General features: G+C 38.8%; 2 protein-coding genes across 2 annotated transcripts; both read right to left on the bottom strand. All coding sequences in view use genetic code 12, as the record gives it.

Annotated features, from left to right (window-relative positions):
* Positions 1-618: 618 nt before the first annotated feature.
* KGF56_001889 (uncharacterized protein) lies at positions 619-4,419 on the bottom strand (the record flags this gene model as incomplete). Its single annotated transcript, XM_049323060.1, has 1 exon — positions 619-4,419. The coding sequence occupies one exon, from the start codon at positions 4,417-4,419 to the stop codon at positions 619-621; it is 3,801 nt and encodes a 1,266-aa protein (XP_049181062.1).
* Positions 4,420-7,468: 3,049 nt separating this feature from the next.
* RGA2 (Rga2p) lies at positions 7,469-11,560 on the bottom strand (the record flags this gene model as incomplete). Its single annotated transcript, XM_049323059.1, has 1 exon — positions 7,469-11,560. The coding sequence occupies one exon, from the start codon at positions 11,558-11,560 to the stop codon at positions 7,469-7,471; it is 4,092 nt and encodes a 1,363-aa protein (XP_049181061.1).
* Between the last annotated feature and the right edge of the window lie 1,848 nt (positions 11,561-13,408).

Here is a 13,408-nt window from a genome sequence, read left to right as displayed (position 1 = left end):
AAAAATTGTTTTGCGGGGTGAGGTCTCTCTCGTAATATATGTTGGTCCTTTCTTATCAACGAGGTTTGTTGGAAAGGGCCCAAGTATAGTGTGTTTTTCACATTATCACCTAACATTTAGCCAAATAGGCAATCATACCATTGTGTAATCTTGAGCGTTCATACTTGAACATTTCTGAGAGATATTGACAAGTTGCGACTCATTGTGTTAATATGAAACTGGCGAGCTCTCGAGCTTTCAAGCTCCGAAGTCTAGAGTGATTGTGTAATTGTTTTTGCAATTGTTTTTGTATTTGTAGTAATTGCAATTGTAATTATATTTGTATATTTTGCATTTGCCTATGAATGCAATTTCGTAAAAGGCAAAAGCTACAATAACGGTAATTTTAGACTTCAAGTTATATTCAGGGCAAATATACTCACTCTTTGTAGCTTCCTTTGGTACTAGAGTTTCTTGCTAGTCTACATCATCACTTCTCTCCTCCCTACCCCCTCTCTCCGCTTCACTACATCATCACTTCTCTCCTCCCTACCTCCTCTCTCCGCTTCACTACATCATCCTCCCTCCTTTATAGTTATTATACTCTTTTTGTATATTTCTGTTCTTTTTGGTGTATCCTCAATCTATACATCTATCGGAAAATACTGCTTCTAATTGATTAAATAACCATTTGCTTTGAAATGATGCTAATCCAATTGTCTTTGCTCTTAGTCTCATATTTCGATCGTCTGTAATCAAAATACAATATTTGAATAACTTGGCCATCCGCGAGTTTAATACCGGGGGTTCTTTGGAATCTTTCTTTGATAACATCTGCACATAAGCGAGGTTCTGAGGAGGAAGTGGTTGGTGCAGTTGTTGTTGTTGATATTGTTGTTGTTGCTGATGATGCTGGTTTTGATGTTGTTGACGTTGCTGCTGATAAAACTGTTGTTGCTGTTGTTGCTGCTGCTGCTGCTGTTGTTGTTGTTGTTGTTGTTGTTGTTGTAATAATAGTAGCTGATGCTGATGTTGATGTTGTTGCTGGTAAGAATCCTCATTATCGAAATGCGTTGCGTGATCTCTATTCCTAGTATATGGTGAAAGTCTAAGATTGAGCCCCTTCATTGTTCTTTTACCTAATTCGTCATACTCATTAACAGCATGAAGTATAGTTTCATCGACATTCGACCTCCAATTGGAGTTATTTTCGAACTCAAGGGTCTCATTAATATCCAGGGCTACTGTCCCGTCAAAGCTCAAAGGAATGATCTCTCTGGTCAGGTATAGTTTACGAATTATAATTACCGATCTAGTTGCTGCATCTGCAATTGTTGCCTCCGCTGATTTCCTCAATGCTCTTAATTCTTGGAAAACTATTAAAGGAATAGTGATTTTCAATACTCCATTCTTGACACATTTATAAATCCTTCCACAATGCTTTAACCATATATTTGTGTCCAATGTCACATGTGTGATGTTACTGTCTATTTTGTCTCCAAAATTACCCTCGAGTTCGTCATTGTTCATGTTACTTAAGAAAAGTGGGTCCGTTGGGGTACCAATAAAGCTATCATTGTAAAATTCTTCAGCACCATTAGTGTTTCTTGGATATTGCTGTCGATGGGGGAGTTGCGAATAAGGTTGCAGTGCTTCGTAGTCTCCTTCATATTGTATGTGTGCCTCATTGTTTCCTCCAACTCCTCTTCCAACTTGTCCACTTTCATTTTCATTTTCCTCTTCCTCTTCTTCTTCTTCTTCCTCCTCCTCCTCCTCAACATCATCGTCGTCGTCGTCGATAATGTCATCTTCCAATTCAAGATTCTCATCTTCATATAAATGACTATCCAACCCACCAAACCATAGTTCATCCTTTTGCAAAGATGTCAAACCACTATTTGTTTCCATAGTGAGATTTTCCACTGATATTGGTTGAATAAAATTATTTTGTGAAAACCTTACATCTGATAAAAACTCTTCTGTAAATGAATCATTCATCGTTTTAGAATATACTTGTTCGTCAAATTTAAACTCTGTACTTGTACGCACCAATCCAAATCCATACTCATCAGCAATTGTCCTTGCCAAGAGAATGATTCTAATTATTCTTTCGTCATTTTCATTTTCCATCCTGTTTTTGCACCTCTCGTCACAACTATCGGTGGGCATATTGACAATAGGATACGTTCCACATGTTGGCAAGTCAAATAAATTATTATTTCTTACTCCAGCTTCCTCCAAGTCAGTATAGTCCCCCTTTTCATTAATAAAATCAAACCACAATGTACCCCAGCATTTCCAAACCTCAGGTAAAAACTCATTTTCACAAAACCATGAAATGTAGGACAATTGTAAATATTGAGTATATAATGCGCATAATTTAGGATTACTCTTGACAAATGCTAGTAATGAGTTTAAGTAATTAATTAATGATTCCCAAGGAAACAATGTCTTGAATAACCAGTGAATCATTTGTTGAGAAACAACGTATTTCTTTGTTGCTTCACCAACGCTTATTAAAAAATAAAGCCAAACAATAACATGTCCAGTTGATGCTTGTTTAGGTCCCACCAAATAATGGTTCAAAATCCTCATTGACAATTCCAATACTGACTTGTTTATAAATTGTAAACTATAAAACCAGTCATAATTGTGTAAATGAGCTGCAAGCACTGATTGTCCATCGATGCCGCTATTTGTCCCCATATTAGATAAGATTATTTCCTCCGTTTGTGAAACACTTCTTGTTTTCCTCTTTCTGTCCTTTTTATCCTTTCTTTCTTTTAATGCTTCGGGTAACTCAAATAATTTTGCAAATGGATTCTTTGCATCACCAAAACCAATCAAGTGATTAATATTTGAAATAGCAAAAAGGGATCCCTTATTAAACCAAAAATTCATCTTTTCCAATGTATTTGTAGCACTTGGGTGTTGCAGCACCATTGAAGGAGATCCTCCTAGCGATGCATGTACATAGTTTTGAGGCAATTTTTGGTAATATGGATTAGCACTTTCAGGAGACATGTTAATACCTCCTGTTGTTGCCGTTGTTGCCGCTGCTGCCGCTGCTGTTGTTGTTGTTGCCGCTGTTGTTCCTGTTGTTGCTATTGTTGTTGGATACATCTCCCTAGTAAAAAAATTATAACCACTAGAATCAGAACCAAAAGTGAGTCCGTACCGAGTAACCAAATCAATACCATATTGCAATTGTGAATCGTGAATATTTTCTGCCGATGATCCTTCGCTGTTTCGTCCATTGTAAATGCTTAATAAAACTTTGTGAATTTTTATAAAATCTATTATTGGCAACTCTAATAGTGATAAGATATTTCGTTGGGTACAGATGTTTTCTACTACCAATCTCAAGTAATGTTGTGTGGGCACAAACGGGTCTCGACAAGTGACTGATTTACCAATGTTGACAAGTGCATCCAAATTATCTTGTTGTACAGTACACATGTGGTAATAAATCTTTCCGTGTCCATAAAGTGTCCGCATAGCCACTGAATACCAATATTCGGCACTAATTTTCCAATCAATAAACTTAGATGCATATAATGCAATAGCCATTCGAGACAAATCTCCCAATTTTTCAGCCCACCATCCTTCCATTTCCAAAATGGGGTCAGTTAAATTAGAAATGATACTAAAGCAATGGGATATAAAGCAAGAGCATATTTCATGATCTTGAAAAATACCCATTATATTTTTCAAAACTTCAAGGAACCCAACTATTCCATAGACCCACATTCTTCTTGGTATTTTGTACAATTCCACTATATTTTTACCTGTTTTGAATTGTGTTTGATTAGACGATGGTTTTAGGGAAGTTACCAAAAAATCATAGTAATTATCCAATAAAGTAATATTGTGATGGTATACTGTCCATAAATCATTCAGTAGTTCCGAGGTCCGAGTTGAACTAGATGCTAAAGATGAGTTTGAGTTAAGTGAACTGGCTATATTCTGGTTAACAATTTGCGATCCATAAACCAAACTGGGATTGGAGTTTGTAGTTATTTGATTTATTTTCAATGTAATTTCTATGCAATTTTTTTGAACAACTTCTTCATAGTTGACAATGTTTTTGTATGTTTCTTTGAGTTTAGTAGCCAACTGCTGTTCTTCGTCTGACATAGTTCTCTGCTGCAGCAGTTGCAGTTGCAGTTGCAGTTGCAGTTGCAGTGGCTGTGGGTGTTGTCGTTGTTGATTTATTGATACTTGTGGCAATGGGATCGATTGCTTTTGAGGCTCAGGAGGATGTGGTAATGGATCAACTTTCACTTCGGGAGCAGCCAGTTCCGACAGATCAGACTGGTTTTGGGGGACATTAGATAGATGCGATAGATTATGGATATTTGGTGACGATGGAACTTCGTATGCCGACGGTGTAGGCGTCTTCATGTGCTGGAATACATTTTTTCGAATAGTATGAGCCATTTGAAGTGGCAGTTATTTGAATAAAACCCACTTTATCCAAGGGAGGAGGGGAGAAAGATGAAAGATGAACGATGAAAAATGAAAAATGAAAATTGAAAAATGGCGATGAATCCCTGATGTAGTGGAATAGTGTAGTACTTCTGCCTCGAAAAAGGGGGCAGGGGGGCAAAAAAGTGTTTGTCTCGACGAAAAGATCAACTGGCCAGGTATATTGCTCTTTTAATCACCAAGTAAGAGCCGTCAACTATTGTTTTTGTTGTTTAGTTTAGTTGTTTAGTTGCTCTATTTTTGAAAGGTGCTGCTTCTGGGGGCTGCTTCTGGGGGCTGGTATTGGGTACTGCTTCTGGGGGCTGGTATTGGGTGCTGGTATTGGTGTTGATGCGGGTGTCGGTGCTAAAAGTTTCTTTGCCTACCGATGGTTGAATAATGAATCAAAGTTGAAAACTCGTTGGTAATTTTTGTTTTGTAAAATTTTACAATTTTACGTTGTTGTGTTTGTAGCGATGAATCAACGATTTTAATCCAATTGGATAGAAAAACCACCACGATGAGACAGCAATGGCGTTGATGTGTGGGAAAAAAGTTGCAAAGACAAGTCAATCAAAGATAAGTCAATGGAAAAATAAGCTAATCAAAGAGTTTGAACCAATAGGGAGGGAAAGAATTAAGGAAATTGAACAAACAGAGAGAGCGAGAGTCTATGTGTCAATGTGTGTCGAGAGAGCAAAGAGTCAAAGTGTCAATGTATGTAGAGAGAGCAAAGAGTTTATGTGTCAATGTGTGTAGACAAAGGTAGTGCTTCAAGTCTAGTGGGTAATCAAAGAAGAAGTTGTATAAAACAAGTTGTTTCAACAAAGACTCACTGGGGAAGTTACAGCGAATAATCGCGGTAGTTTTGTAGGCGCGGGAAACTACCGCGATGTGAGAGAGTATAAGAAGGTATCTTGTAGAGGTTCTTATTCTATATAGATATACTATATATACAATTGCTCTTTAGAATAGATGTTGAAATTGGGCAATTGAGATTTGTAAGATCCAACTGCCATTCGTGTTTATTCTTAACTCAAAATGAATTTCAACAAATTTCTTTTGTTTTCAAAAGGAAACTTGAATGGTGAAGGAGGTCAAGATTTGGGTGCAGATCTTTACAGCGACACTTTGCATCAACACTATCGAGCGAAGTGAGATAGTGGAGAAACACTCTGCATCAACACTATCGAGCGAAGTGAGATAGTGGAGAAACACTTTGTATTACTACTATTCTCCTCCCACTCCTCTACTTCTCCTCCCACTCCACTACTTCTCCTCCTACACCACTACTTCTGCTCCCACTCCACTACTATTCTACTCCTACACCACTACTATTCTACTCCTACACTCTCCTCCTACACCTCTACTCTCTACCCCTTCACTTCTGCTTCTGCTCCCACTCCCGCCCTCTACTCTTGTGTCGCTAGTCAGTGTCGGTGTAGTCAGTGTCGGCACCAGTTAGTCAGAATGCTCCACGATCAAGCAGAGCGAGATAGTGTCGATAGTGTCGGCACCAGTTAGTCAGTCTGCTCCACTATCTTGCTCTGCTCGATTTTGTCTGTACTCCTCTACACCTTTGCAGCCACACGGTCAGTGTCGCTACAAAGTGCTGCTCACTATCTCGCTTTGCTCGATAGCGTCGATATTGTCGATAGCGTCGATATTGTCGATAGCGTCGCTAGTAAATGCTGCTCTACTAGCTCATTTCGCTTGCTAGTATATACCTACATCCACACCTACTCCAACCCCAGCTCTTATTCTCTTGTCACATTTACTCCTCTACTTTTCTACTCCTACTCCGACTCCTCGATACTTTTACTCCTGTACTCATACAGCTGCTCTCACTCCTTTACAGCCACTTTCTACACTTCTACACATAAACCTCTACTTCTAAACCTCTGCTTCTCATCTAAACCTCTGCTTCTCATCTAAACCTCTGCTTCTCATCTAAACCTCTGCTTCTCATCTAAACCTCTGCTTCTCATCTAAACCTCTGCTTCTCATCTAAACCTCTGCTTCTCATCTAAACCTCTACTTCTACACATAAACCTCTACTTCTCATCTAAACCTCTACCTCTCATCTAAAGCTCTACTTCTCATCTAAACCTCTACTTCTACACACAAACCTCTACTTGTGATCTAAATCTTTACCCTTTAGGTCATCGCTTAGCCAAAGTACCAGCTTTCTACTCCAAAGTACCAGCTTTCTACTTCAAAGTACCCGCTTTCTACTCCCCCAGATATATCCTCACTTGTATCAATCACATTCCTCAATCATCTCATCTCATCTCATCTCATCTCATCTCATCGGAGAAAAAAATTTCAACCTTGTTTGACAAGTTGAGCAAATGCTTTATCATTTACAAGGTAATCCTACCAATTCTTCTAAATAGCTACTACACAACACGGCGTTTACGGGCATTTACATAGCATTTACAGGTATCTACACACACTATACAGCATCCACACGGCTTGTTTCCTAACAATGGCAAGAAGACTATCAGGTCTACAAAGAGATGTATTACATCTCTACAAAAATTGTTTAAAAACATCATACACGAAACCAATAGCAACACAACGACATTGGAAAAAGTATATTAGAGAAGAATTCCACAAATATAAAGATCTACCCAAAAAACAGTTTAGCACTATTGAGCATCTATTGAGGGTTGGCAACAGGAAATTGGAAATGTTTCTGAATCCTCAGATAAAGGATATTCATTAAAGCAAGGAACAAAAAAGAAGAAAAAAAAAAAAATGGAAAACTGCTTGAGCTATTGACCATCAATCGAGAGATGGTCAAACCAATAAACCGGTAAGGTTCATAAAAGTACAAGTCGATTCAAGTATTTATCGAAATAAAAAAAAAAACAACAATTTTTATTATTTATAAATCAGGACAAATATACATACATACAAATCTCCCTTTCGTTTCTCCTTTTCTCTTTCTTTCTCCTTCTCCTTCTCTTTCTCTTTCTCCTTCTCTTTCTCCTTCTTCCCCGCCGCTTATTTGCTCTCCTTATTGAAAGATCTTTTCTTGTTCTCGCATCAACAATTCAGTTACATCGTTCCTAGACCCCATATCAGTCATTTCACGATCTCCTAATTCGTCTCTGGCCAAAGTAGGTGCAAAAACGACACTAAGATTCTTATATCCCATTCGATTCAAATGATTCATGTTATTGACTTTTTGTAAATGAGTACACAATTGAAACAACACAGCTTGGTTTGCTGATGGGAGTTTCTTCATGAGTCTTGAAAGCTCACTGATTTTGTACTCTACACTCGTATTATTTGCCCCAATTTGAATGAAATTATCATAAAACGTAAATGGAATCAATGGATCGGGTAATTTTCGTAAATATCGTTTCAATGCTGACGTAACAGCATTGATATCTCCATTGGTTAAAAGATCTTCTAATTTTGCCATTTGCTTCTCATCAGACGACGAGTTTACTGAATGCGGGTTTAAACTGGCAAATAAATTCTCTATAGTTGCAATGGATGAATTACCTCCTGAAACTCGATAAATACCTTCGTAATCCAAACCTCGAGCTTCCACTTCCTCGAGACATCGTGTGACTATAAATGGGACTGTGCTCTTTTCATACTCTGATCTTTTTTGAATTGTTGAATTGAATAACGGCACAGCAGAGGAACTCGTGTTATTGTCACTGCCACTACCGTTACCACTTCCAGACCCAGATCCAGATACATTCAAGAAGGAATCAAGAATGTTTGATGACATTGACTTGGTGAATCTACCACCACTACTTGTTCCTGACGCCACACCATTGTTGCCTGTAGTATTGCCACCACCACCGTTCGCTGAAATACGTAATGCTTGTGATGAAAAACTATTTGGAATTCTCAAACTTGAACCTGAATTTGAATTATTACTGTTGTTATTACCGTTGTTATTATTATTATTGTTATTATTATTATTATTATTATTGTTGTTGTTGTTGTTGTTGTTGTTGTTATCATTGATATTAGTAAGGACAATTTGAGGTGTTCCCGCTTTTGGTCGCCTCCAAAATCTCAACCTTGTTGCTTTGTGCGTTTGCTCATCCTCAGTTGCTTGAGGCTGCGCAGTTGAGGAAAAACCCGGCTGGTTGATGTTACCATGATATTGTTGTGACATCTGTTGATTCTGTTGCTGGTGTTGATAATTCCGATGATCATCCTGTCTATGATCCTTCATTGGTGATCCCGATACAAAACTAGTAGCATTTGTTACTGTAGTTGTATCAAACTGATCAGTGTCCATACTAGAAGACCGTTCTAACCTCCTCAACTCTAATTCTTTGTTCCCTTCACTTAGTTCCTTGTTCTCGTCAACTAACTTGAACTTATTGGCCTCTAACTCTTTGTTCCCCTCAATCAACTTCACCTTATTGACCTCCAATTCCCTAATCTCAGCAACCAAATTATCATATCTAATAGACTCCTCGGTTATTTTAGATTGTAGGCTTTTCAATTGCTCGGTTAATTTCACTTTTTCATTCTTTAATCTTTTCAAATCATGATCTACAAGTTCCTTGTCACTTGCCAATTTTTGTAATTCGTGTTTCATCATTTTCGTATCATAATGCTCTCCTTCGCCTATCATTGTTGTATAATCCGAAACCAGTCGTGTGTGATGACTATTTGGCGAAGTCCCATTGAAATGAGCTGGCGCAAAATAATTATTCAATACAGTACTTGCAATTGACCCATCAGAGATGTGACGTGAATGTCCCCCTGGTGCTTTTGGATTACTTTCCTCTCGGGGTGATTTAAAGAATCCAAACTTAGTAGATTGGTTACTACCCGAAACTGAACGTTTATGCTTTAAATTACGAATCAAGGAAGTGGTACGAAGTATGTTGTTGCTGCCTTCTTTGGACAGAGCCGGAAGTTGTTGTTGTTGTTGTTGTTGCTGCTGCTGCTGCTGCTGCTGCGATGAAGATGATTCTTGCTCTTGCTCCAAATTCGTTACTGCTGGTGTTATATTGCCGATTATTCGTGTACCTAAAACGTTCTGTGATGTTATTGGAATGCCAGTTTTATTATGAGATTGTCTAAAAAAGACTTCATCTTCATGTCTATTGTCTACATGTCTCCACGAGTTAAGTCTAGAATCGTGTTCGTTTTCATAGTTTCCATATGAAACTCCTTCTAATCCTAGTCCATGTGGTGCTGACTCGTCGTATTTATACCCAAAGCCACCAAACGGATCCTTTTTCTTAACAGGTGTACTTGGTAATGGTAGTTTTGGTGGTGGTGAAGCTAGAGAGATTGGTGGTCCTCCGGCGCCGCTTGCCGAGCTATTTCCTTTGGAGTTTGGTTCTTTTTGTGGCGGTGTACTCACAATCTGTGGTACTATATCGCTCCCATCACCAATGTCCGTCAAGATATCATCATTGGTTTCCACCACTCTAGCTTGTCTATTTGCTTTGGCAAATGGAGAGCTACAAGTTGACCTTGAAAACTCCTCAACTGTCATTGTTTGAGGTTTTATATTAGTAACGCTTTGAAGACTCGAGCTTCGACTAACTAGTGTACCCGGTGTCTCAACTATTGGTGATTTTATTGTAGTATTGTGAAATTCATTATCATGGTATTGATTTGGAGAGAGGATAAGTAGATTCTTACTCTTGACATCTCCATGTTGCAGCAGCAGCAGCAGCAGCAACAGTTGTTGACGATGATGTTGTTGTTGATGTTGATGATGATGTTGTTGTTGTTGTTGTTGTTGTTGTTGTTGTTGTTGTTGATGTTCTTCTCTTTTTAGGGCTGCTTTTGGAGTGACGTCGGCTGCTGGTTTCAACTGATTGACTTGTTGTGATTGATTGCTTGAATAGTCGCCATCTGATGGTGTACCTACAATCTCCATATGAATTGTATGTTCGTCACTTATTTCAGTCGAGTCTAATGGACTTGATTGGTCCATTGACATTGTTGGAGTTGAATATTGATTCATCAGTCTTGTGCGAGAATGTTTGTTTCTTAAAGTAGTTCCATTTGCAATGTGTTTTTCTTCATCGTTTGAATCTGAATCTGAAAGATTTTGTACTTCTTCAATTAAAAAGTCATTTTCCGCTTGATTGGAAACATGGTTATCCTGGATATGATTTGAACTAATCGGTGAATTTTTACTTGCATGAGGGGTGCTGTGCATAACTTTTTCTTGAGAAAAGTGAGCTGGGTGTAATAAAGATGTCGATGATGGTGCTGATGGTGCTGCTGGTGCTGCTGGTGATGATGATGATGACGATGATGTCGTAATTGTTGTAACATTTCCACTTGGATTTGGGGTTTCCTTTTGGGAATAGTTGGCTCCTCCATTAATTGTGGGAGGTAATGGTAATGTCTTTGTTTTATTCTTGGTCTTGGAACTAATTGAGGACACCGAGTTGTTTTCCTGGTCATAAATGCTTATTCTTGAACTACCGGGGTTGTTTAGCGATTGAATTAGATTATTCTTGGAGTTATTGGCACCGGACTTTTTATGAAGTTCCAGTGCTTCTCTTTCTCTTTCTCTTTCTCTCTTCCGTTCTCTTTCTCTCTCCAATTGTTGTTGCTTCTGCTGCAATAAAGCCAAATGTTTCTTTTTTGCATCGTACTTTTTCTTCTTTGCCATCAACTTTTCATGACAATCCATACAAAATAGCCCCTTTGAGGTTCTTGCATACCGCAAGTCCTCAATCTTGTTTTTACACGAGCGACACTTGAAACAAGTCGAGCAGTAAGCTTGGTCGCCTGTTAATATAGCCAAATCGTCAATTTTCCTGCCACATTGCTTGCAATTATACGAGCAATTAGAGCAGATCAAATTGCCATTCCCCAACACCAAAAAATTCGAGTTACATCCTAGCGAAGTATTGCATTTGGAGCAGTTGAAACAGTCAATATGCCATCTGTCCTCTCCTAGCTCATAAGCGTGTCCTTCAATAATTAATTGGTTACATTTCTTGCAAACCTCGCGCTGTCTTTGGGAGTCGTGAGTAGCACCACCGGCAGCCAAAGCCGAAGCCGAAGCCGCTGCAGCATGAGCATGAGCATGAGCATGAGTATGACTTGTTGGCGATGGGTTATATAGACTCGAGCTGGTCATTATCTCTGACATAGTTGGAAAAATTTTGGAAAATTAAACCTTGGTATCGTATCCAAGCCAAACCAACAAAACTAGAAGCCTAGAAGACCGCAATGCGTGAATAAAAGTAAATCCAACTAGAAGCCTAGAAGACCGCAATGAGTTAAATCCAACTAGAAGCCTAGAAGCCCAATACGTGAATAAAAGTAAATCCAGCTAGAAGCCCACAATGAGTCAAATCCAACTAGAAGCCCACAATGAGTAAATCCAACTAGAAGCCTAGAAGCTCAGAAGCCCAATGAGTGAATAAAAGTGCACGTGTAGTAAAGCTTGGGAGAAAAGATGGTAGCCGGGGGGAGGGGGGAGGGGGGGGGGATGTTTGCCAATAGATATCTGTCAAAAGTGAGCAACACAACAGGACGTGATCAGGGTGAGTGAGCAAAGGGCTGTGGTAAGGAAAATAGGTGGTTATAGCGGGATAATTTTTGATGCTCTGCAATCTTCTTTGGTAGTGATCCAAAGCCAAAGCCAATTAGCCAATTAGTCAATTTACCAAGTTCTAAAGTGAATTAACAAAGGTTACCCTTTTTTTTTTTCTTCTCTTCTCTCTTTATTTAATTTCTTTGGCTTTCCTTTAAACAAGAAGCCACCAATTGTGACACGAAAATTTTTTATGATTTTCACCTAAAGAAGAAATACCTTGTTAAGCTCTTTTTTTTTTTTTGACTTTATTTTTCTTACCTAATTAAGAGGGGGAAGGAAGTGGAGGGGAATATGATGGAGGAGGTTGGGGGTGGATGAGGTCCGGGGTGGATGAGGTCCGGGGTGGACGATATTGGATGAGGTGGCAGGGGTAGTTTGGAAAATGGGGGGGGATTGATATTGAAATAGAGATTACTCGAGTAAGCTCTCCACTTTTGTCTTTTTTTTTTTAGATGTAAAGGTATTTACTAGTATACAGTTACAACTTTGATCAAAAGCCTTTGTATTTTTAATGCTTCATTGCTAATGTTTGCTTCTAATGCTTTCCTTCTAATGCTTTCCCTAATGCCTTCCCTGATGCTTTACTTGTTTGATCTGGGTAAGGAAAGTTTACCGATTAAAGTAATTATAGATCTACTATCGAGCAGAGCCAGATAGTGGAGCACAATAAAACCCGTGTCGAGGGATTACTATCGAATAAAACCCGTGTCGAGGGATTACTATCGAATAAAACCCGTGTCGAGGGATTACTATCGAATAAAACCCGTGTCGAGGGATTACTATCGAATAAAACCCGTGTCGAGGGATTACTATCGAATAAAACCCGTGTCGAGGGATTACTATCGAGCAGAGCTAAAACCCGTGTATGAGATAAAACTCAGCAATGAAACAATGCTAGGGAATAAAGAGAAAGAAAGAGATGAGGAGGATGGTGAATGATAAATAGGACGAAAAGAGAAGGAAGGGAGTAAATTGTGCTTGTAAGATTGAGATTGTAAGATGGTGAGGACAAGACTTTGCAAATGAATCAACTTATGACACCAGTTTGTTCTATTGTTTTCAGTAACTTTAAAACAAAATATAGTACGATATCATTGAATCATATTATAAGGAAATGGCGCGTTTTTTTGTTCTTGTCGTTGATGTTCTTTCTTTGCCTGGTTACATCTGGCTGCATTTGGCTACATCTGTCACACTATCGACTATCGACACTATCGAGCAGAGCGAGATGGTGTCACTAGTCAATGGTGCTCCACCAACTCGCTCTGCTCGATAGTATCACTAGTCAATGGTGCTCCACCAACTCGCTCTGCTCGATAGTATCACTAGTTAGTGTTTTAACAAACTACAAAGTGCTGCTCCACCAACTCGCTCTGGTCGTTAGTGTCGCAATTTTTC

The sequence above is a fragment of the Candida oxycetoniae genome (genome assembly GCF_023343755.2).
Source record: "Candida oxycetoniae strain CBS 10844 chromosome Unknown scaffold65, whole genome shotgun sequence".
Classification (NCBI taxonomy): Eukaryota; Fungi; Ascomycota; class Pichiomycetes; order Serinales; family Debaryomycetaceae; genus Lodderomyces; species Lodderomyces oxycetoniae.
The sequence above is the reverse complement of the archived record's forward strand: the minus strand, read 5'-3'. Positions and strand labels throughout refer to the sequence as shown.